Genomic DNA, 24,707 nt, shown 5'->3' with positions numbered 1-24,707 from the left:
CATGACAGGGTGTATAATTTCTGCTGCCACTGCAACTCGTGTGCACCCTTGGCCACTGCAGCTAAAGGGGGTGCTGTTGGGATGGTTGGTAACCTATGGGGTATTACCACACCCCCAAACTGAAAATGTAAATGAACCCTTACTGTTCTGAGCCACGTATAAGGCTGCTTTCACATTGATCTGCTGTGGTTTGCCTGCACCCCTGGGCGCAGCGCAGTGTACCTGCAACTTTCCTGCGGGTTAGCTGTGCTTGGCCATAGACTTCTGTTATATCCTGCAGGTGTGGTGCACTTTTCATGCATTCAGGAATTTTAGTGTGCTCTCAGTGCACAAAACCTGCAACATATAATAGAAGTCTAAGGGCAGCAAACCCGCAGGAAAGCTGTAGGTACACTGCACTGCCCCCATGGTGTGGGTAAACCGTAGCACATCAATGTGAAAGCAGCCCTATACTATTCTGCCCAGTGTATTGCTTCACACTGACCTAAAGATCTCTTCTTTCTTGCTGCTGGCACCAATATGGAGAACGCTAGCCAGGATAAGAGGTGGAGTGCTGTTGGTATCACTCCACATGGGACAGGAGCCGAAACTACAGATTAGGCATAGGCTTTCGCACCCCAGGGGGTAAGAAAATTCTGGAAAGGTGATCCCAAACATTTATCTTCCCAATCATACCTCTGAACAATAACATCAGGAATTGATACAATGAGTCAGATAAATATTCATAACCTAGTGGTCAATCCTCACTGGAACCTCCATCCACAAACAGGCTGAAACAATCAACCTACCAGACTCAGGAACAAATCCTACAGAACCCAGACAAGATAAATAACCGCTCAGGCTGAATACACCCCATCATAATATACAGTACATTTAGAGAGACAACTGTGTAAGGTAGGATTGCTGTAATTTAATTTCAGCTTGAAGACAATTGTAAACCTCTTCGGTGCTGATGGTGATTCTTTGCACACTTGTGAACTCACATAGGGCCGGCATTAAGGCATCAATTGTCAGTAATTAGATAGTGTTGTGTTTATTTGCTATATAATCCTAGTCCAGCAGACTAAGAAGTTGTTTTGTGTGTCTCAGATACTTGGAGCCACTGCCATAGAAGACAAGCTACAGGAAGGAGTACCGGAGACCATCCAACTTTTGAGAGACGGGAATATTAAAGTGTGGATGCTCACTGGGGACAAGAAAGGTACAACTTGCAATGCTGCTTGTATAGCTCAATTCCCTCTAGATTTCAGACATAAGAATTCTAGACAATAAAATGTATTTTTCAGTATGTGTACAGTTTTCAAAAACCGTTTGTGAATGTGTTGGAAACGTGAAGATCCTTCCAGTTACGGCACTTCTAATTGTATGCTGGGAAAGCTACGTCACTGTTGGTCAGTTGGCCTCAGCTTTGTCAAAGTGCCACCAAGCTCCTTCAGTTGGCAGTTGAGTAGACCTGGCAGGCAGAATGACTAATTGAAGGAATGCACATAGCAGGTTGACAACACAACTGCTAATTGCAAGGCAGCGGTTTAGCATTGTTAGCCTGAAACAGGAAATGTGTTACTGGCAGGATCTTTAGGTAAGGAACTTTGCAAAACTTTCTAAAAAAATGATTTGCTTTAGAAAACTTGTATACGGTCAAGCATGATGGCAAACTTACTGCAAAACGGGTTTCGTCTTTTTATATGCTTTAATATTCTGACAGACTGTGACGGGAGTCACTTTGGGTGGGGGGAACATGGAACCCAGCTCACTTTGGAAATTTGGGGAGACCCCTGTCTCCGCTCCCCATATCCCTCTTATGTGTAAGTCACCCTGTGTCTGTTAGGGGTACACGGTGATCTGTCCTTATGTTGTGTGGGAGTTGTTGATGTCATGTGGTTGCATCCCATTGTTCTATTGTGTGTCTTGCTTGGGAGCAAACTATTATGGGATGTATGTGTTTGTGTGTAAGCTTAGTGGGGGGGTGTCTCCAGCAGCCCTCCCTCCTGATGGGACTGTCTGCTGATCTGAAGTTTGAATAGCTGTGTGTCTCTTGCTACTAAATGTAGATTGCACCACCCTGTGTCATTATGTAGGGAGGGGGGATTGTCTCCTGAGTGTATATATCTTGTATCTGTGTTCACATAAACTAGTCTACCTCCTGGTTTACTTCAAGACTGGTGTTGTCCAGTCTTGTATGGTCGACTGTGGTGTCTGTCGGTGTTCGGACGAGGAAGCGGTATTCTAACGGAAGTACCCATGCGCAGTCTGGGTCAGTTCTGTTACACAGCCCAACTGGGTATCACCGCCAAACTATAGCTTTCCTTAATCGGGAACCAGAATATAGCAAATTTACCCTAAGCATCAGACAGAACCAATGTTGGAGTAAAACAGGACTGACTTTATTAACAAACAGCACAGTATTTATACACAGAAACCTCCCCCTAGACAGGTACGGCCCACATTACAAATCCCAGGAGAAAATTTCATTACATAAAACAAGTAATCAAACACAAGAAAACAGTGGATTCCTTCCTGGCACCTAGCAGTCTATATTTCTGGAGGTAATAAAACAAGTGAGAGCTTATCACCTATACTTAATTACAGCAAACAATAGTTGATGCCAGGAAACCTGTGACAGAAAATAGTTTAACCACACATAAGCTGGAATTCACCCCCTGCACACAGTTCCATTATGCATAGTATACCAAGGGGTCCCAGAAACAGACCCTCCAGCCCTAATTGCATGGAAAGGGTAGCTGGTATAAATCATGACCAGCCAAGTACCCCAGGGAAGTGATATAACCCTCTCAGGAAAAGGTTCCTTGTAACCCCAAGAGGGCGTTCTTCTTAGTTCTGGGTCCATAGTCAGTGGGAAGGAGGCTGGCCCCCAGACCCCTCCAGGAGCCCAAGCCACAGTGGTTTCTGTGACAAATATAATATGCAGGTCAACTCAAGATCTGGTTGCTACAAGCAGTTTTCATGCATTTTACCAGTATTTATACAATGGTCTGACTGATCCTTGATTATGTAAAAAGTTGGAATACTTAGCAGCAATGATTTTTATATTTTGCAGAGACAGCTGTAAACATCGCATATTCCTGCAACCTTCTTTCAAATGACATGCAGATTTTGGAGGAGACTGACCTAGGGTAAGGCTCTCTGACCACGCAAACTGGGACAACTTGGGTGCTGCCATTTTCAGTGTGAGCTGTCCTAATTTACTAATATAAATGACAGGCAGGCAGCCCTGCCCAACCTAGTAATATACATATGCAAACCAAGACCAAAATTGGTCATGTGGAATTAAAAGCTGAACCCCTGGAAAATATAAAAAGAACTCAATGCAGCTCTGTATTTATAATAAATTATTAGTGGCGCACCGAAATTAAAATTCTGGTGCTGAAACCAAAAATTCAGAATGCACTTGGCCAAAAAAGGAAACTGACAGTTTTTTTTTTTAGTTTTTTTTTTAAAATGTAATTATTGTGGCTGACATTTTGCATTGAAGTCACTAGGGGGCGTTTTTTCATGAAAGCCTACGAGAAGCGACTTTGCATGAAAGTCTGAGACGTGACTTTGCAGTCAAGTCAATAGGGGGCTTTTTTTTTTCATGAAAGTCTGAGAAGTGACTTTGCATGAAAGTCTGAGACTCGATTTTGCATTGCAGTCATTAGGGGGTGTTTTTTTCATGAAAGTCTGAGACTCAACTTTGCATGAAAGTCTAGGAGACATGACTTTGAATGTATCGATTCCATTATCTGCACATTTTTTCCTATCGGCAAAAGGCCAATAACACTATTTTCGGCTGCCGATATAACGGTGCATCCCTATTTATTACCTTTTGCAAGCAGGGCAAGTACATAAATGTATGTGTACTGCAGTACGAGCATGCTATTAGGAGAAGAGCAGAACAAGAAGAGAGATGAGCTCATTATTATACTGCTTCTCCTTTCAATGTACAGTCACACGCTAGGGGTGAAGAGAAGACCTGCCTGCAAAACTAAAACTGCAGCAAAGAAAAATTAGGTCTCCTTCCAGGTCAGACAGGGCTGTGCTGTAGGGCAGGGCTGTGCTGTGTAAATCTAAAGACTAGGTGGACAGAAATACAAATCCTTTGGCAGCTAACATATCTCCCTCGTACGTATGTATTTCATGCTTGTATTTAGCGCTGTGCTTGAGTTCAGCTATAATGCTATGGGGTTTTTTAAGGCATAGCAGCCTTTAACAATATATAGACTACTCACCAGAAAAGGAAATCGCTGTGTTCCGATATTCTTATTCATAATGACGTTTGAAAAGACCATCTTAATGGGAACTTGTCAGGATAGAAACGTAGGAGCTGCTATTGACCCATCAAAGGTGAAACATTTTTTACTACAGTATGTACGATATTTTGTGCGTTTTTTCCAGATGAAAACCACGTTCACAGTTAGAATTGCATTCCTTCAAGAAAAATGTTCTATCCTTTTCCTTTAATTTTTTTCAACACCACAGTTGGAAACAAAACTCAATTTGACTCCACTATTTATTAGAAAATTGAACGTTCATTCCGAAAATGAACATTTTAATATGACGTTTTACTAGTGTATGGCCAGTTGGCTGTCATCTGAATCCTGGTTTCAGCACTAGGTGTGTGACAAACATAGAACAAATATGTGTCCTGAGACTTTAATGGATGCATGTTAATTTCAGGTCAACAACTTTGCAAGCTGTGAGACGAGGATAGAAAGAACAACCTTGAAACGTTTCTTTAAAGTCCAACTCTGGGCTTGGGACCAACCCTTCCACCGCCCTCTCTCAGGGTACCCATACACCCTTTAAAATTCAATATGTATATATTTAATTTTCCATGTGTCTTCAATCTAGTCTGGATTAATGCACATATTTACCAGCACACCACGCATCATCAAATAGCATCCAAAGCTTCACTGCAGAAAGATCACATCACAGAGGACTAAGTGCAACGTTTCGGAGAAGCACGGGTTCCCTTCATCAAGCTTGTGATGAAGGGATCATGTGCTGTTCTGAAATGGTGCACTTAGTCCTCTGTGATGTGATCTTTCTGCAATAAAAGCTTTGGACAATTTTTGATCCATGGTGTGCTGGCAAAAATGTGCGCTGATTCGTGATGAGCCCAGTTTCCCAATGGTAGTTGCTGCAGTACCGGCCACTGACGAGCCTACGTCCAGAGCATGTGCAAAGGGAATATTGACAATACTGTAGTCTAGTCGAATAACTTTTCGTTCTTGCAGTGAGTGGGTCCTGAATTCCCCAGGCAGAGGTGCAATGCCCTCCACGGAATTCAGAATCAGCCCACAGTTCAAGCTGTCATTCTTCTTCCTTCTGAAAGTGATATAAGGATGGTGGGGACAGGCCCTTGTTTCCCTGGGCTCACAGAAATCTGAATAGGTTAAAGGGTCTCTTTCATTTGAGGTTTTTAACTCAAGTGTCATACATCATGACAGATGACTTTTGATTTCTGTCTGTCAAAAGCAGACACTGTACGTTGATGCATCTTTTATTTCAACACTTTCTAGGTTCCTCCTTGATGATAACCAGAGGAATAAAGATAATGAGGAGAATAAAGATGACACATTAAAAGACACTGATCCTGGCATGCTAAAAGATTGGAATATGAAAGCATTGGTCGTTACAGGGGACTTTTTGGTAAGGTGTAATGCATTTATTTTGTACAAGGAGTTTTACCAGTGAGTAGTATTTAGAATTTGATAATCTATTTTTTAATGAGATGCATTTATAAAGGTTCTAGGTTGAGTGGGTCAACTAACAACAAGTTGTTTACCATATATACCTTATCTCTGTTCATGTTACCTCTGTTCGTGTGGCACTCTAAAGAGGCAAATCGCTTCATGCATAGCTGTAACTCAACCTAGATAGGGAAAAACCATCACAAACCTCAAACTAATAACCGTTCATCCAACATTAAAATTGTTTCTCATTTCAAATGTGTGTCTGGTAAAAACCCAAAAAAATATAAGTTGAAAAGTTGCACTCTGTAGTTAGCTAGTTTTTGATACTTTATTCTGTTGGTGATATATTGACTGCTTACATATAGTCTCTACCCAAGAAAGCACACTCCCTAAACCCATTTTACCCCAATGGTCTTGCTCACAAGGATAGATTAGGTAAAGGAAGTAACCACTTGAATCTGCTTTTAATAATACATATCACTTGTCTTTGCTTTGATTCTGTAGAATGGCAGAACCCCTGAAATGAATTGACTGATTTCTTTTACAATATGGAATGATCAAAAATGTACTTGGACCCTATAATTGGTGGTATGGTGCTTCCATTGCAATACTCAAAGTTTAATCTCCAGATTAAGGGGTCGGTCTTCCTTACACTAACCTCCAAATTAAAGGGTTGGTGTTCTTCCATCTGACCTCCAAGTTAAAGGGGTCAGTTTTGTTCCTTCTGAACTCCAAATCCTGGAGTTAGTCTTCCTTCTTCTGACCTCTACATTAAGAGGGTATTTTTTTTCTTGTACCGATCGCCAACAATTTTTTTTTTTTACATTGTTTTTTTTTACATAGTACTGTCAAGGTATAGTGGCCCGGCCAATTATCAATTCCTGCTTACTGATCCGGAGTGTCACGATATGAGTTCTCTGCCAGCCCAGTTATTAATCCCCAGGTATTAATTCCTTGCTCCTAATACCTCCTGGCCATAGGAAGAGCCTCCTCCAATTAGTATTCACTTCTGTGTGCCAAAGGCCCCTAGCTATAATTAACTCGCCCCTCCACAAAAGGTCCCAAATTCAATTAGTGTATACACCACTAATTAGTGCCTTACTTTTGTAGTAATGTATTTCCCCCACTGTTACACTGTTTACAGCTGCAAATCCAATTATCCTGTTTCAGTATCCAGCCTGTCCAACCGGTCTTTTCTGTTTACAGCTGCAAATTAAATTACGGTAGTTCCATTCCTGTTCAATCTCTTCATTGTTACCTGCTAATGACCCCCCTCCTCCTCTCAACCTGCTCAGGGGGTTTAAGAGGCCATTGCTGGTCTCTCTTGTTCCATTCTGCGTCCAGTCACTAAGGGATCCCAGCTGCGGCGGGACGATAGTGGCCAGACTCTGCCTAAGCCCCATTGGAGCAGGGGGACCCCAGAAGCTACATCAGCCCTGCCTGCAATGCCATCAGCTCTGCCTGAGACCACCGCATCAGCTTTGCCTGAGGCTACCACATCAGCTTTGCATGAGTGTATTTTTCCCTGGTGTTATCTGACTGTTTATGAACTGCTTTAGAGACTTTAACTTTGCCCACCGGGGCTGGATTACTGGTATTTCGGACTCTCTCTCTCTGCACTACTCCCCATTGAGTGACTGTCGTCTGTTCTAATAAAGCTTTAACTGGTTGACATCTACTCTGTGTGTTCTGTCCTGCCTTCGCTCCGTCACACTGGTTGGCAGTGGTGGGATCAGGACACTGAGGAGATGGCAGACAGTGAAAGCCAGTGGATGGGGCAACATGCCCGCCCCAGCGAATACAAGAAGTGGACTGTGGCATATCTGCAGGAGAGGGCCGAGCAGCTGTCCCTTTCCAGGAGGGGCCTAGCCAAAGAGGATCTGGTTGCAGCCATTGAGGAGGCTGACCCCCAAGACACCCTAACAAGGGAGGAGAGCAGACCAACCCCAGCCTCCCCAGCATGTCATGCCCAGGGTCCAAAAGTCCCTGGCTTACCCGGGTGGAGGAAGAGCTGGCCCTCCTGGGGACAGATGCTACAGTAGAGGACAAGCGAGAGTCCATCCAGAGGGCGCACGAGAGAGAAAACCAAGGGAGCCGCCGGGATTTAAGCTGTCCTTCCAACCCAAGGGCCGCGGGCTGCCCCCCTCCCCGGGTCAGCCGCAAAGACTTTAAACCCTTCAACGAAGTCACCGGGATGTGGAGGGATTTTTTCAGGACTTTGAGCAGCAGTGCCAGCTCATGGAGGTGCCAAGCACGAATTGGCTACGGCACCTTGTGGGGCTGCTAGAAGGGGGTGCAGCCGCAGCCTACCGCACTCTGGATTACCAAGACAGCCGAGATTACGCCCTGGTCAAAAAGACTGTTAGAGTACTATGCGGTGACCCCAGAAGCGCACCGGCATGCTTCTGCGACCTTCCCTGCCATGCTGAACCGTCCTACAAAATGTACGCTCATAAGATGTCACAGGCATGTCGTCGCTGGCTAGAGGACGAACAGGCCCTCTTAGTGGAGTGTATTATCCCAACTTTCCTGAAGGAACAATTTTATGACAAATGCCCCTCCAAGGTCAGGCAGTGGGTGAAGGAGCAAAGTCCAGCCACCCTAGAGAAGGCCGCTGCGCTAGCAGACGAAGTGCTCACAACTAAGCCCCACTGGAAAAAACTGATGACGGAACCCACTGGGACCCTGGGTGGTGCTTGTCCCCTGCAAAGCCATACCGCCCCCATGTCTACGGTCGCGCCGCCCAGGGTCACGATGGAACGCCGGTGCTATGCATATGGACAACCCGGGCATCTGAACGCTAGATGCTCCAAGAACATCCACCCCCCCAAACCCACACTCCTCGCCCTGTCCACGATGTGCCACTGGTGCCAGGAGGGTGGAGCCTCTCTCCTCCAATTGGATGGATGCCTCCGACAGAAATCGACACCCCTCGAGGAGTCTACGGAGTTCGCCCGCTTACCCCAAGCTACCCAGGGAAAAGGCAGCAGCACCTGCAGGGGGTCTCCATCTACGGCAGAAAGGCTACGAGGTTCCGCGACGCAGGTACGCTCCTGACACTTGCTGACCCCTGCGTATTAGATCCCGCAGTGAGCAAAAAGGACCCTAACTTTTATATTGAGCCAGTGGGGGGTGCCAGGAAACATATCCTGGGGGCTATGGTTCAGCTAGACTGCGGGTTTGGGGAAAAACCTGCCCCGGTTGGGGTAATGTCAGGCCTACCGGCTGACATTCTACTGCGAAACTATCTTGGGAACCTCGGTTGCCAATTTTTGGAGAGGGGGGGGCCCAGAACCACTATCTGGGGGGAATTAAAAGGCTAGAACAGAGTTGAGGCCAGACCCCCAGTTGTCGAGGGCTTATCCTGTTAGCTATGTACGGCCACATGTATCCCCTCTTGCAAGCCCAAGGGTTCGGGGAGCCTCCTGTGGTCCTCCAAACAGGTGGAGGGGTACCAGAAGGACCCACCAGCCCCGATGTCACACTTGCAAACAGAAGGGACACCTGCAGGCCAATTATCCCAGGGGGTGTAGGAAGAACCTCACAGCTAGCCTTTGGTGGAGAGGGAATGTCAGTAGCCCCCGCTATCCCCCATGGCATTCCCATGTGCCCGTAGGCCAGCAACCTCCTTACGCCCACAGGCTGCCCTGCTGGGATGAATCGCAGTACGCACTGACCCCCCGTGCCATGAACTGTCCCTAGTGTGCGCACAGACCACCCGTTGAATCCCCGTGAGCCTGATGTTGCCCCTAGTATGCTGTGTTGAGGGCAGCCTGCACAGCCAGAGTCCCATCGAGCCCCGAGAGCCCACTTACCATGGGTGTCCCTACGGGCTGCATGTCGTGGAGTGCCCATGGATTGTCCTGGTTGAGTGTCTTTCATGGTTCAGTGAAACTTTGTGTGTTCTCCATCTTCTTTGTGCGTTCTGTCCTGCCTACACTTCCGTCAAACTGACTGGTGGCAGCAGCAGGGGAGGACCAGAACGTGGAAGAAGATGATGGAGAAGCGATAACACCCCACAAGTGCCTCCAAGGAAACCTGTTGAGGCCCCCTTATCAGCACTTGTAAAATGGAAGGGGGAGGAGTGCCACGGTATAGGGGCCCAGCCAATTATCAATTCCTGCTTACTGATCCGGAGTGTCACAATATGAGTTCTCTGCCAGCCCAGTTATTAATCCCCAGGTATTAATTCCTTGTTCCTAATCCCTCCTGTCCATAGGAAGAGCCTCCTCCAATTAGTATTCATTAATGTGTGCCAAAGGCCCCTAGCTGTAATTAACTCGCCCCTCCACAAAAGGTCCCAAATTCAATTAGTGTATACACCACTAATTAGTGCCTTACTTTTGTAGTAATGTATTTCCCCCACTATTACACCGTATACAGCTGCAAATCCAATTATCCTGTTTCAGTATCCAGCCTGTCCAACCGCCTCTCGTCCTGCTCAGGGGGTTTAAGAGGCCAGTGCTGGTCTCTCTTGTTGTTCCATTCTGCGTCCAGTCACTAAGGGATCCCAGCTGCGGTGGGACGATAGTGGCCAGACTCTGCCTAAGCCCCATTGGAGCAGGGGGACCCCAGAAGCCACACCAGCCCTGCCTGAGACTGCCACACCAGCCCTGCCTGAGGCTGCCACACCAGCCCTGCCTGAGGCTGCCACACCAGCCCTGCCTGAGGCTGCCACACCAGCCCTGCCTGGGGCTGCCACACCAGCCCTGCCTGGGGCTGCCACACCAGCTCTGCCTGGGGCTGCCACACCAGCTCTGCGTGAATGTATGCTTCCCTGGTGTTATCTGACTGTTTATGAACTGCTTTAGAGACTTTAACTTTGCCCACCGGGGCTGAATTACAAGTATTTTGGACTCTCTCTCTCTGCACTAATCCCCATTGAGTGACTGTCTGTTCTAATAAAGCTTTAACTGGTTGACATCTACTCTGTGTGTTCTGTCCTGCCTACGCTCCGTCACAAGTACTATTTAAAGGTATGCACTATTAGTTCAAAGTATGTGGACACGTCTTGCTGAGTTTAGCTTTTTCCAGTAAAAGGACCCTTAATGCTACAGTGCAGATATTTTAGACAACTGTATGCCTCAAAGCTTGTTGTAACAGTTGGGGACAGGCCCTTGCCCTTATTCTTCCAGCAAGACTGGGCACCTGTGCACAACGCCAGTTCCATAAAGACACAGTTTGGAATAACTGATGTGAAGAAACTCTAGTGGCCTCTACAGAGCAGGGCCGGGACAAGGGGTGAGTGGGAGGGGTTGCTGCCCTGGGCACAATGGCTTACTGTAGGGATGTGGGCACTTTCCTTCTGTTACAAGGCTGAAAGGAGAAGTGACGGCGACATCACTGCTCCTGTCAGCCCAGCACTGGGAGTGGCAAGAAGAGAGCTAGGAGGCAGTGTGGGCTGTGTTCTCTTTCCCTCCTCCTTCATTCCTCTTGTGGTAGGACTGCGTTGGAAAAACTATGCATTTCCAGGTCGAAGCAAAACCTGATGGATCAGGAGCTGCACAGTGATTTTGACAATAGACAGCTGTGAGTAGGATCCCTTAAGCTTGCACATCATGAAGGAAGGGAGGGTTGCATTTTGGCATCTTTGCCCTGGATGATCATGTCCTGCCACTGCTACAGAGCCCTAACCTCAACCCTACTTATTACCTTTGGTATGAATGGGAAACTGACCTTGAGTTAGGGCAACTCTTCCAACTTCAGTACCTGACCTCACAAATGCACTTTTGGCTGAATGGACACAATTTCCCACAGATAAACTCCCAAATCTTGGAAAGAGGTGGAGGCTGCTATAGCTGAAAGGAGAGCCAACTTCATATTAAAACGGTAGTGAACAACCCAAAAATATTCTTAAAAAAAAAGTCCCCTGCAAAATAGCATAATGTACTAGTATGCATCGCATACTAGCACATTATGAAAGACTTACCTTAGAACGTAGCCCTCCAGCAGCACATTGTCACCGCTGACAGGGCTTCCACCTTCACATGGTCTTCCTTCCAGGTGTGCAGGCTTTGGCTGTTTGGCCGAGCCGTGATGACGTTTATCACGTACCTGGTGATGCAGGCCAGTGGAGAGAGGGCTTCCCTTGCGGCTAAGTTCCGGACTCCCCTGAGAGTGGGACAGTGGGAGTCAGGCCCAAAGTTGCACAGGTTGCCTGTAGGAGTGCTGGTTGGTGGTCCACTCAGCACAGCTGGTGCACGAGATAGGTCTGCAGACAGGAGGCGCCTCTGCGTGGTACGCAAGCCCTTCCGGGATTTAGATGTTTACTGGGTAGACTGTTCAATCCAAAGTCAGGTACCAGGTGGGAATCAGAACAGACTTCGTCAGATGGGATAGCCAAGGTCATACACAGAGGAGCGAGAGAGAGAGTATCCATAAGCCAAGCCAAGGTCAGATCAGAGGTAAAGCAGAGTAGACGGGTCTAGGAGCAAGCCGAGTCAGTAACAGAAAATCACAGGAAACAGGAACAGGGCACGGGGCGCTAGAGATCATCTGGCAACTTGAGAAAGTGATGAGCCTCCTTATAAAGGCCATCTGGCACCAAACTGAGGCTGATGTGTGCTTCTGCAGCCATGCAAAGTACTGGCAGAAATGCCAGATCTTCTAGAACTTCTGCCGTGGACAGGACCCTGACAGTGCCCCCCCTAAAGGGCAGCCTCCGGATGCCCACCTGGGGCATCTTTTTAAGATACTTGGAACTAAATTCTTGGAGAGGCCTGGGGGCATGTACATTGCCTTTTGGTTCCCAGGAACTTTCTTCAGGTGGGTACCCCTTCCATCTGACCAGGTTACTGGATTTGTCTTCCCTGCCTTCTGCAGTCCAGAATTGCTTTAACCCCATATTCCATCTCCTCCCCAACTGTTATCAGGGGAGGAGGTGGTTCTACTCTCCCTGGAAAAGGATCAGGAACAGCTGGCTTAAGTAGGGAAACGTGGAAAACTGGGTGGATCTTGTATGATTCCGGAAGGAACAGCTCAAACGCCACTGGATTGATTTCCCTCTTGATCCAGAAAGGGCCAATGTACCTTGGACCCAACTTACGTGATAGGCACGGGAGTTTTAGATTGACAGTTGATAGCCAAACTTTGTCTCCAATCTTCAGAGGAGGGTTTCTTCTCCGTTTCCTGTCATAGTGTTACTTATAATCAGCCTGGGATTTCACTATAGACTCTCGGAGGACTTTACAGTTGTTCTGTAGCGTGGAGAGTCTGTCCTGTACTGCGAGTATTGAAGCTTCAGGAATGGTGTCAGGTATGAAGGAAGGGTGGAATCCATAATTGGCCCAAAATGGTGACTGGTTTGTAACTGAATTTTTGGCAAATTCTGCCAATGGGAGTAGGGATGCCCAATCATCCTGAGAAAAAGCAGAGAAGCACCGTAAATATTGCTCCAAAGTCTGGTTTGTTCGCTCAGTTTGCCCGTTACTCTGGAGATGGTAGGCGGACGATAAGCAGAGTTCCACCTTCAGAGCCTTGCAGAGGGCTCTCCAGAACCTGGACGGAAACTGCATCCTCAATCTGCGATATTACTGGGCAGACCATGTAACCTGACAATCTTTGATGAAAGTTAGTGCAGTCTCTATTGCAGATGGAGTACCCACCATTGGTAAAAAGTGGGCCATTTTGGATAGCCGATCCACTACTACTATAATGGTAGTAAACTCCTCCGAGGGCGGTAAATCCACAATGAAGTCCATTGCAACCATCTCCCAGGGATAATCAAGAATGGGCAGGGGCCTCAGCAACCCCCAGGCCTTGGCTTTGTCTCCCTTGTTCCGCAGACACACTGTGCACGACTTCACATAGGCTATACAGTCATGATTCAAGTTGGGCCACCAGAAGGATCGCTGGATTAGTTCCATTGTCTTACGGGCTCCAAAGTGTCCAGCCAGTTGATGGTCATGGAAAGCCCTGAAAACTTAAGACCGCACTTCTTGGGATACAAAGATTTTATCCTTGTGCCAAAGAAGACCATCCTGCCTTCTAAGCGAATCTTGTTCGGGTTCAGGACATAGTGCAGAGGCTTGCTTGATCAAAGACTTTAGGCTGGGTTGGATCAGCAAAACATTTTGGGCCGACAAAATGATGTTTGGGGAGAAGGCTCCTCTGAGTCTGGGAACAGGCGGGAAAGGGTATTCACCTTCCCGTTCTTGGATCCTGGGCGGTAGGTTATGTGGAAGTTAAACCTGGAGAAATAAAAATCCCATCTAGCCTGTCAAGGTCTTAGGCGCTTGGCGAACCTTAGAGATGCTGCAGATTTTTATGATCTGTGAAAATCATAATTGGGTGGCTGGTTCCTTCCAAGAGATACCTCCGTTCTTCGAAGGCTATCTTAATCGCTAAAAGTTCCTATTACCCACATCATAGTTCCTTTCAGCTTGGCTCAGTTTTCTAGAACAAAAGGCTATTGGGTGAAGCAGAGCCTTTGGGCCCTGGCGCTGGGAGAGTACGGCTCCTGTAGCAACTTCAGATGCGTCCACCTCCAGGATGAAAGGGAGTGTTGGCTCTGGATGCTGTAACACAGGAGCGGAGGTGAACTGATCTGTTAATTGCTCAAATGCTTTTTGAGCTTCTTTGCTCCAGCAAGAACGTGTATGCTGGCGGGTGAGTCGAGTAATAGGGGCAATGATTGTGGAAAAGCCCTTAATAAATTTCCGATAAACGTTGGAGAAACCCAAGAATCATTGGACACCTTTCCTGTCTGAAGGTGCAGGCCAATCCAGGATAGCAGATACTTTGAGGGTCCATGGAGATCCCTTCGGTGGAAATTATGAGCCCCAGGAACTGGATGGACTGCTTCTCAAACTCACACTTCTCCGCCTTGGCATACAAACTATGCATCCTTAGAGTGTTTAGCACTTTCCTAACGTGATCACGATGGAGTTCTAGTGAGGTAGAGAAAATTAGGATATCGTCCAGGTAGACAATCACAAAAAGGTCAAGGTACTCTCTAAAGATGTTGTTCACAAAGTGTTGAAACGTAGCAGGGGCATTACTTAGCCCAAACGGCATCACTAGGTACTCAAAATGTCCAAAGCGTGTTCTGAAGGCAGTCTTCCACTTATCGCCCTCTCTTATATGGACTAAATTGTAGGCCCCCCGTAACTTCAATTTAGTGAACACTCGGGCTGTTCGAAATCTCTGAAACAACTCGAGCACCAGAGGAAGAGGATACCGGTTTTTAATGGTAATTTTATTAGGTTCCCTGTAGTCAATGCAAGGTCTGAGAGACCGATCCTTTTTTTCTACAAAAAAAAATACCAGCCCCGGCAGGAGAGGAAGAGGGGCGGATGAATTCTTTAGCGAGATTCTCGTCTACATAGTGCCAGAGGGCTTCCAGTTCAAGTTTGGACAATGGAAAAATTCACCCAAATGGTATTTCTGCCCCTGGGAGAAACACAATTGGGCAATTGTAAGATTGATGAGAAGGCAACGTGTCGGCCTTCTTCCTATCAAATACATCAAGGAAGTCGTGGTAGGTAGAGGGAATTGATTGACTGGCCTCTGGAGGTTGGACTGAGACATACAGAAGAATTGGTTAGAGCAGGAGCACCATAGTGTTGTAGACAATATTGTGAAGAAAAGATGATTTCCATCTTGGGCCAATTGATCTGTGGGTTGTGGGCTTGCAACCAGGGTATTCCTAGGATGGCTGGAAGCATGGGGGATCTGATCACATCAAAACGAATAAACTCCTGATGGTCAGAGTCGGTGGTTGAAAGAATAGGAATGGTTTTCTTGGTAACAGGTCCGGAACTCGGAGTAGTGCCATGTGCAAGTAAGACGTCAAGTCTGTTTCCTAGGCAGAAGAGGGATGTGTAAGTTCTTGGCCAATTGGATGTCTAAGAAACAGCTACAAGCTTCCGAGTCAATGACTGCCCGCAACTTGACGTCCCTTCCAGCCACCTGCAATGACATGGGGAGAATGACATGGGTGGTTAAAGTCCTGGATAGCTGAAGGTACAAAGGATGGGGCTGGCTGGACATACTTGGTCGTACTGGGCAGTTACGCAGGAAGTGGCCCCACAGTAAAGACAGAGGTTGCCTTGCTGTCTGCGTAGCCTTTCTTCCGGAGTTAGGGCAGGTCGGAGAAGGACGATTTGCATAGGTTCTACCTCCAAAGTGTTGATGGGTTTTCCGAGCAAGGGCAGGAGCCGTTGGTCCTGGAACTTTTGGCAGAACCCAAGTGGGCCGAAAGGTCTGAGTACGCTCTGGGCGTCATTCCAGTAGACGCCGATCCAACTGAGTAGCGAGCAGGATAAGGTTCTCCAAGGAGGAGGGAGCTTCCAACCTAGCTAACTCGTCCTTGAGGGACTCGGACAGGCCTAGGCGGAACTGGTACTTCAATGCTGCATCGTTCCAACCGTTGTCTGCAGACCATTTACGGAACTCCACTATGTAGTCCTCCACAGGCCGCCGACCTTGTAGTAGAGCGTGGAGGTCCTCTGGGGATCGTCGTAGAGGGCAGCCATGGCTTCAAAGAATTCACTAACTGAATTGGGTGCTGGGCTCTTTTGTTCCAGAAGACCATGTGCCCAAGACTGAGTTTCTTCAGACAAGAGGGAGATGATGAAGCTGACCTTGACTGCTTCCAGAGAAAAGGTCCTGGGTTGCAGAGCAAAATATAATTCACAGGCATTCTTGAAAGCTTTGAACGTACGTCGATCCCCGAGAAAACATTCCACAGTAGAAACTCTGGGTTCTGGAGGTGGTAACACTATTGCAGGAATGATGGCAGGAGACTGACTGGCATGTGCGGTTACTGGGTTGGAAATGGCGGAGGGATCCTGGTCCGCGGAAGTAGAGAGGGAGTGAAGACGCCCTTCTAGCTGGAAGTACCCTTGCTGTACATCCTTCACTGCTTGGGTAAGTGCCGTCATCTGTTGGCACAGGGCCTCTAGTGCAGAAGCGCCTCTCTCGGCCTTCGACATACTGGCTGGATGATACTATCATGTACCTGGAGATGTTGGCCAATGGAGCGAGGGCTTCCCTTGCAGCTAAGTTCCAGACTCCCCTGAGAGTGGGACAGCGGGAGTCAGGCCCAAAGTTGCACAAGTCGCCTGTAGGAGTGCTGGTTGGTGGTCCACTCAGATCTGCAGACAGGGCCTCTGCGTGGTATGCAAGCCCTTCCAGGATTTAGATGTTTACTGGGTAGTCGGTTCAAGCCAAGGTCAGGTACCAGGTGGGAATCAGAGCAGTCAGATGGGATAGCCGAGGTCATACACAGAGGAGCGAGAGAGAGAGTATCCGTAAGCCAAGCCGAGGTCAGATCAGGGGTAAAGCAGAGTAGACAGGTCTAGGAGCAAGCTGAGTCGGTAACAGGAAATCACGGGTCAAAACCACAGGAAACAGGAACAGGGCACGGGGAGCTAGAGATCATCCAGCAACTTGAGAAAGTGATGAGCCTCCATATAAAGGCCGTCTGGCACCAAACTGAGGCTGATGTGTGCTTCTGCGGCCATGCAGAGTACTGGCAGAAATGCCAGATCTTCCAGAACTTCTGCCGTGGACAGGATCCTGACAGCTTTACTTGCATGTATGTGCACAGGAGTCACAGCACGACGATCACAAGAGCACAGTGCACATGTGTCGGTGACGTCACCAATGCTACTATAGTAAATATCACCTAAACTGTGCACGTTTTAGGAGATATTTACTGTATCTGTAAGCCGTGTACTGGGGTGGGCTCCCCAAGATACAGTGAAGTCACGAACAAGGAAAGCAACCCCAACACCAGCTTTTGCCACAACAGAATTGTACTTAGATGTGGCAAGTAAACACAACCACAAATGCTGGGAACATACAATAAATTTACATACACCCAGCCCAAAGGCTGAGACCCTTGTGCTGCACAGCACAGCGCCTCCTGATGGAGAAAGAAGAAAGTGTAGTAATTTACCTACTGGCGGGCACAACTAAGCTGCCAGACCTTACCCGTTATTACCCGAAAAGAGCAGGAATCGGTGTATGGGTGTACGGTATGGGCTTGCCTGTGGTGCAGCACAACAGCTTACAATCTTACACAAATCTACAGTATTCCCCCTCCCATAACTGGTCCTGTAGCATGTGTCTGAGTATTCCTTCTGAGCAAACCGCCAGTCTGGCTTGAGTTTGTAGGATTTTATCAGCTCTCCAATGTGAAATGTCACTTTACGTTGTGGAGTCCTTCCAATGATCAGTAACAACACTTGTGGCCTGACACAGAGACCCTAACTAACAAACCTATAGGCCTTGACTCAGTCTCAAGGCGCCAACACTGAAATGAGGTGCGTGCACGATCTTACCGACCCGGATCTGCTTTGCATCCGCTGGTGACTCTGAACAGAACAAATGTCTCTCCAACAAGCTTGCGATATTGCAGTGTATGCTGCGTTGTTCCTCTGCTTTCATCAGCATTACTGGCAGCATTCTTCCTTTCTCTGAACAGGATCAGGGTCTTGGACATGATCAGCTTCACTTAGCTTCAGCTCTGGTTACTGAGGGAAGCTCCCACACCTGGATGTCATCGGATTCTCAGCTCACATGGCCCCTTCATTCAGCATCGTTCAAAACATGGCTGAAGTCTCCTCTTCCTGTTCACTCCAACTCTGTGTGAAAATTCCACCTCGTCATGAATATACAAATATCTATGCAGTCTGAGGCTGTGTTAGACAAACAGTGACATCTTGTGGCTACACCGCAGAATGTCAGTCAAAACATTAATTTACTTCCACACAATCAGTGTTCAAACCATGAGAGCTGTTTCCCCATCTCACATACCTACAGGTTAGCCTTATTTTAGGCTTACATGTAGGCGCAAGTAAACAAGGTAGGCTTTACTATCACTTTAATTCTCTGCGGCTTTGGAATAGAATGTCCCGCAAGCTGTCATGGTCAGGTGGCCAAACTTTTATCCATTTAGTGTATGTCTGTGATTGTGTTATTTTTTAATTGAGCTTCATTTGTGAGCCCTCTGGGGTGTTAAGAATATACAGACATGCACTAAACCAGGTTTTATAAATGGATACAAAGCATAACTCTTTGGTAAGTTGGTGGTCATCCTTAGGTCTGTTTATATCTGTTTATATATGTTCTCCTTATTTTGGCTCTTAATTGTAGCACTAATTTTTCATCTAGAATGGATTTTCAAACATGACTGAAAAAAAAACACCAACGTTACCCTGGTGGAAGAAGTTGATCTGGAAACAAAAAAGCAACGAGTTAACAGACCAACATTCCAACTTAAAGACAAGAGCCTTGGTGGAGTTGGCTTGTCAGTGTCAATGTGTCATCTGTTGTCGAGTGACACCAAAGCAGAAAGCCAGCATAGTGCAACTAGTGAAGACTAACAAAAAGGTCACCACCCTTGCTATAGGAGATGGAGGCAATGATGTCAATATGATAAAGAGTAAGTTCATTGGTATATGAGTTCCTATTACATAAGGAAAAATGTAGTTGGTAAAATGTAGCATATCTATTGATATTCACAGTTAATGTCTGAGAGAATATTTACATTTCTGCCTGTATTGCAATCTTATAAGTTATTACTATTCCCAGAAACCTGTGTGGACTGTAGAACGCCTTCCCATTTCCCAGATAAGGAAGAGTATGTGGCCTCCTCCCAAAGAATGTACCCAGGCCTAGCACACAGTGGCTAGGCCAAAGCACTGTCACATGAGTGAGGGAATGTTGTTACTGCTCCCCTGGGTACGTGACACCGCAGCTGTCAGAGAGGGAGGAAGAACTGGGGGTATTGGCGGGACAAGGTCATCCAGCACCCAGGGAAAAGATGCCAAACTGTGCCCCCCACCCCTTGGTTCATGCTGTGCAACCTTAGGGGATCCTATACCCAGCAGTCATTTCCTTGTCAAAATCACTGTCACTACTCGTGTCAGCTTTGTAACAAAAGGAAGGAGCCCCCATCCCCACAGCAAACACGGGCATTTCCCAGCCATTGTTGGCTGTCTCGAGCACATAGAGGGCACCTCTGGAGACCACACCAGGGCGCCTGCAGAACAGGTAAGTATAGTGATTTTTTTTTTTCATTAATGGACTAAATATATCAGGCTTAGAATGTGGCTGAGCGTAGGTTTAGAGGTAGTTAGGATTTGCCTGTACTTCCACATTAAAGTGGAGCTCCGCCCAAAATTACTCCTCAAATTGGCAGGTACCCACTCCCACTTCCGCTCCAACCACCTAGGCGATCAAATGCAGAAGTTCATCTCCTCCACCCCCCTGCCTGGAGTCTTCTGGGACACATGACAAGTCCGTTCATGCTGTGCTGCCTGTGCAGTGGGATCCTGGCTGTGAAGCCACAAGTTGTCACAGCTGGGTACCCACACTTAAGGTACCGGGGACAGAGGACGGCTGGTGAACCCGGTTGGGTTCAGGACACCGCTGAATCCTGGGACAGTTAAGTGGCTGTTCTTTAAGTCAGCAGCTACAGTTTTTGTAGCTGCTGACTTTTATTATTTTTTTTTTTTTTACAGGAGACTGGAGCCCTGCTTTAAATTCAATTTGTTTGTTTTGTCATGCCCAAAGAGTAATAACACTGAAGAAAAAATCCTGGCTGTGGCTTTCATTATACATGCATTAAAGGGAAAAGAACTAGTGGGGGTCAAAGGAAACAAACATTATACCATATACCATACCCCTACGTATATGTTTGACTATGAAAAAGGAGAATTAAATGTCATGCAGTAACGACAAACGAACATTCATTTTAAAACTGAACAAACTCTTTTTATTTTGCTTTCTTCATTAAAACGTGCTCTGTGTCAAGGTTTAAAACATGCAGGTTCTCAGAAGTACTGTATATGATCCATTATGAAATCTTATTCATGTACATACAGTGGATAAAATACCGGTAAGTATTGAACACATCACACGTATTGAACACGCTAACTAAAATGTGTTTAATACTTGGTACAAAATCCTTTGTTGGTAATGACAGCTGTGAGACGCCTCCTGTCTGGAGAAACTAGTCACATGCATTGCTCAGGTGTAACTTTGGCCCATTCTTCCACACAGTCTTCAAATCTTGAAGGTTCTGTGGGCCTCTTCTATTAACTCTGATATTTAGTTCTTTCCATAGATTTTGTACAAAGGATTTTGTATGAAGTATTAAATAGATTTAATGCATTTTCAACAGTCAGAAAACCAGTCCTTGGGCTTGTTTTCATGTTTTATTGGGGAAATATAAACTTGGATATGGATAAGGGGTTATGGGATGCCCAATACGGAATTCAACAACTTTGAGGGCAACTTCTCTATTTACAACTTGCAGCAAAAATGGATCCTAGACTGTACTCCTTCTGGAATGTCAGTTCTTGATGGATCAGTAGTGAATATTCCAATCTTCTTGTAGGGGCTCTGTCCCCTTTGTGTAAATAGCAAAGTCCCAACTGTATGCAGGAGCTCTATGTCCCCTTAGTAGAAAATGCCATTGTGACTGGCTGCAACTGAAAATTCCCCAAGCAAGGGTAGAGGATACCTGTATGCTTTGTAGGCTTTGGGGGGTGAAAAGTGTAGAAAAAGTTTGAGGACCACTCTGGCTACCCTGTCTTCTTAGCACAATACTCCAGACTGTGTTTCCAGAGTAAATTACTTTCAACAGACTGGCAAAACACTACCAATACTGATCCCCAGCATGGGCACGTTGCCAAAAGACTATCCCAAGCAGGGGTGAAGGTTGCCAGAAGCTGTCCCTCCCGGATGGCTAGCTTGGTATTGCACTTTGTTGCCTCTCCCCTATAGGCTTTGGGTGGTGAAAGGTACTCACTCTGTCCCTTGAAATCCTGCAGCTCGGTAAAGATTGCTGTTAAGGCCTCCTGCTGTACAAATCCTTCCCTTGCAACACAGGGTCGACTGAATGAGACTGAAGGGTGGTGAAGATCCCTCTGATCACACTGCTCCTTTCCTTTCTTCCTCAGGTCCTGCCTGGAGGCAGAGCTCCCAGCCCTGGGGTCCCTCCAGGCCTCACGAACCTCGACTCAGCACTAATTTCTCCAACCTAGCAACAAACCCTGGTGGCCATGCTCTTCAGTGTTTATGGGCAGATCTTACCACCATGCCAGGCCTCCAGGCCGGGGATTGGTCAAACTCCCATGAATATTCAGATCCCTGCCTCTGTACCCCCACCCACTAGCTTCTAGAAGTTACTGCAGACTTGCAGAACTTCCAGAACCAGGGAGAGGTGACAGAGGCCTGCCCTACAGAGCCCTCCAGACTGACCTGAGCTTGAACCCCACAAATTCACTTCAGCTACTTTGTGAGCAAAACAAAATTTATCTAACTATGCACGCTGGAAGGTGCTATATGAGTTACAATATATTTCTATTTACATGTTACGTACCTTGGTGAAAATTTAAGCTTTAAAGGGGGCTTCTCTTGGACCTCTTGTCCAAAACCCCTGGTAGTAATAACAGGAGATGTGAGGACACAGGACATGAGTCAACTGTTGGTTGCAGGACACAGCTGACTGGACGACCAGACAAGGACTAGTGGCTGGAACATAATGACAGAAGACAAAAGCCAGACAGTGAAATACAGGAACATGAGGAAGAGGAATAGTGATGATACAAGCCGAGGTCTGTTCACAACTGTGCAGGGGGTACTGAATCGGGAGGTAGGATACAGAGTCCAAACACAAGCGAGGTCCCAACAGGTAGACAGGAATCCGAAGAATGGTCAAATGCAAGCTAGTTGTACATACAGGCAGGCAATTGTAGCAGGTCAGTTCATAGATAAATCATGAACTGAAGACTACGCAACAATCTGTTCATGTCACAATCCAGTTTACCATTGTCGAGCGTGCGCCTACACACACTGCTTAGCATGCGAGCAAATACGTTTGTGTGTGCAAGCTAATACATTGCTTGCAGTGAGCCTTTGCTTGGAATTATGAGTGTGCAGATAGTCTTCTCATTCTAGCACATACTGAAATTTTCTTTCAATGGGGATGATTTACTAAAATTAGAGTGCAAAAGCGGGTGCAGCCCTGCATAGAAACCAAAGCAGCTTCCATTTTTTTTATCAAAGGATAGTTGAACAAGTTAAAGTTAGAAGCTGATTGGCTGCCATGCACAGCTGCACCACATTTTCCACTCTCCAGTTTTAGTAAATCAACCCAAATACATCTGTTCATAAAATTATGTTATGTCTTTTTCAAAAGATGTTTTTTTGATCTGCATATGCAATGGATTTTTTTTCCAAGAAGTGCGTTGCATGGATTAACACCTAAATATGCCAATTTTTTTCATGCATATTTCATAATGGATTATGTACTTATTTTAATGAAGAGAACACAATAAAAAGATTTGTAGCACTACTCCCGTAGGAGCTGCTGGAATACTGTCCAGGTCCTCCCTAAATACCTTGCCCCACTGCCAGGCACACAGGCTCATTCTCTCATTTCTCCAATCAGTCTAGGGGTGTTGTTTTTGTTGCTTTTTATTTTTGTCGGATGGGGATGAGGGCGGTTCGTGGGATACTACAGATTAGGAACTATGTACACTGAGGACTAGAAGCAATATCCGAGGTCACGCTTGAATCAAATGGTGGACTTCACCTTTAAGTAGAAACAGTAGTAACTTCTTTAGAGCCCAGAGCAGTGCCCGGTTTAATAGTGGGCAGAAGGACAAGCTCTTCAGAACACCAGCCGGTATTCCCTTTGCTAAACCCACAGCTGACTTGCTAGCACCAGAGGAGGGTTAACAGCACACATTCGCTAAGATCCTTAGGGATGTCTGTACAAGGCCCAAGAGACACTGGACACCTTCCTCTGTGATACCAGACCAGATCTTCAGGTGACAGCCCCTCAGTCACCATAGCAGAACCCGGGTCTCAGCAATTCAGGCCCTAAGGTAAGCCACCTGAAGCAGACAGTGGCAACTGCATGAGCGAGCAACGTGCCATCTCCCCAGGCTTGGACAATTGTATCCAGGAAAGACCCAGAGCAGTGTGTCTTCATAGAAAATATACAGTTACCCAGAATGCCTTGGAGCCCCTCACACTGGGGAAGGTTGTGGCTATGTCCATATTCATGCTTCCATCTGCATAGGTCTCCACCTATCATCCAGCAACTTTTATAGTCTCCTGGATACAGAGGAAGCTAGGCAGACTAGCAGCATTTGAGTACAGAGAGCAGACCTCAACAAACAATCAGTACAGTGAGCTTTATCTAGCAAAGATTACAACCACTCTGCATACAGAGTGACAACTAACTTTACCTATCAAAAACATAACTAATCCTATCTAGAAGAATGCTACAGAATATTTTTTGAATTTTAAAACAAATATTTTTGTGCTGATTGCATGCCATTTAGTATGCCTTTTTCAAATGCCTACATACAGGTCACTTTAATCACTGCTACATGCATATACATAGCTTATATGATGGGGACCTCATTGTCCCATCAATTACTGACTGACTGTGGACTATATCAATAACATAACTGATTGACCAGAAGTCCTCATGCACACGGGACGTTTTTACAGCTGCTGCTTTTGACATTTTTTTCCAGCATTGTTATCCTATGTGTCCATGCACACATAGACTGGAATCAACGATTTTTGGCAGGAACGTTTTTTGGCTGGAGAAAAAATTCAGCACTAGTGGGTTTCTAGAGGGGTTTTTTTAGCTGTAAAAATGCTCAAACATTGAAAAACACACTAAAACACAGTAAAACGCCGATATTTTTGGACTTTCTTTGACAAGAAATTTTTTTTGTTGTAAAAAAACGCAGGAAAAACACGGGAAAACGCAGCTAAACACGAATGCGAAAACGCTAAAAAAGCTGAAAAACAAGTTTTTAACATGACTTTACACAGCTAACATTACCAGCGTTATCAAAACACCACATGTGCATGGAGCCTAAAGGTGGGAATACACTATTAGAAAATCGACCGATCGGTCATCTGACGACCGAGAGGCATTCGTTCGTTGGTCGAAATCGTGGCCCACATTAACCAATTGGAAAAAATTGTTCGTCGGGCAATACGTAGTGTTGATGTTTTCCATACAAGTGG

At 46.3% G+C, this 24,707-nt stretch overlaps 1 protein-coding gene across 2 annotated transcripts in view; it reads left to right on the top strand.

Annotated features, from left to right (window-relative positions):
• Positions 1-24,707, top strand: part of LOC149457488 (phospholipid-transporting ATPase IC-like) — a 115,573-nt gene that overhangs the window by 73,989 nt on the left and 16,877 nt on the right. For both annotated transcript variants that reach the window (XM_089683722.1, XM_089683721.1), the window contains 4 exons: positions 1,090-1,201; positions 3,059-3,134; positions 5,523-5,652; positions 18,816-19,086. In XM_089683722.1, the coding sequence (XP_089539848.1) occupies positions 1,090-1,201; positions 3,059-3,134; positions 5,523-5,652; positions 18,816-19,086 (589 nt within the window). The remainder of the gene's footprint in view (positions 1-1,089; positions 1,202-3,058; positions 3,135-5,522; positions 5,653-18,815; positions 19,087-24,707) is intronic.

This window comes from Staurois parvus, unplaced genomic scaffold (genome assembly GCF_062004578.1).
Source record: "Staurois parvus isolate SC_StPar_1 unplaced genomic scaffold, SC_StPar_1.0 ptg000320l, whole genome shotgun sequence".
In the NCBI taxonomy this organism is placed as follows: Eukaryota; Metazoa; Chordata; class Amphibia; order Anura; family Ranidae; genus Staurois; species Staurois parvus.
This window is presented reverse-complemented; position numbering and strand designations above follow the sequence as displayed.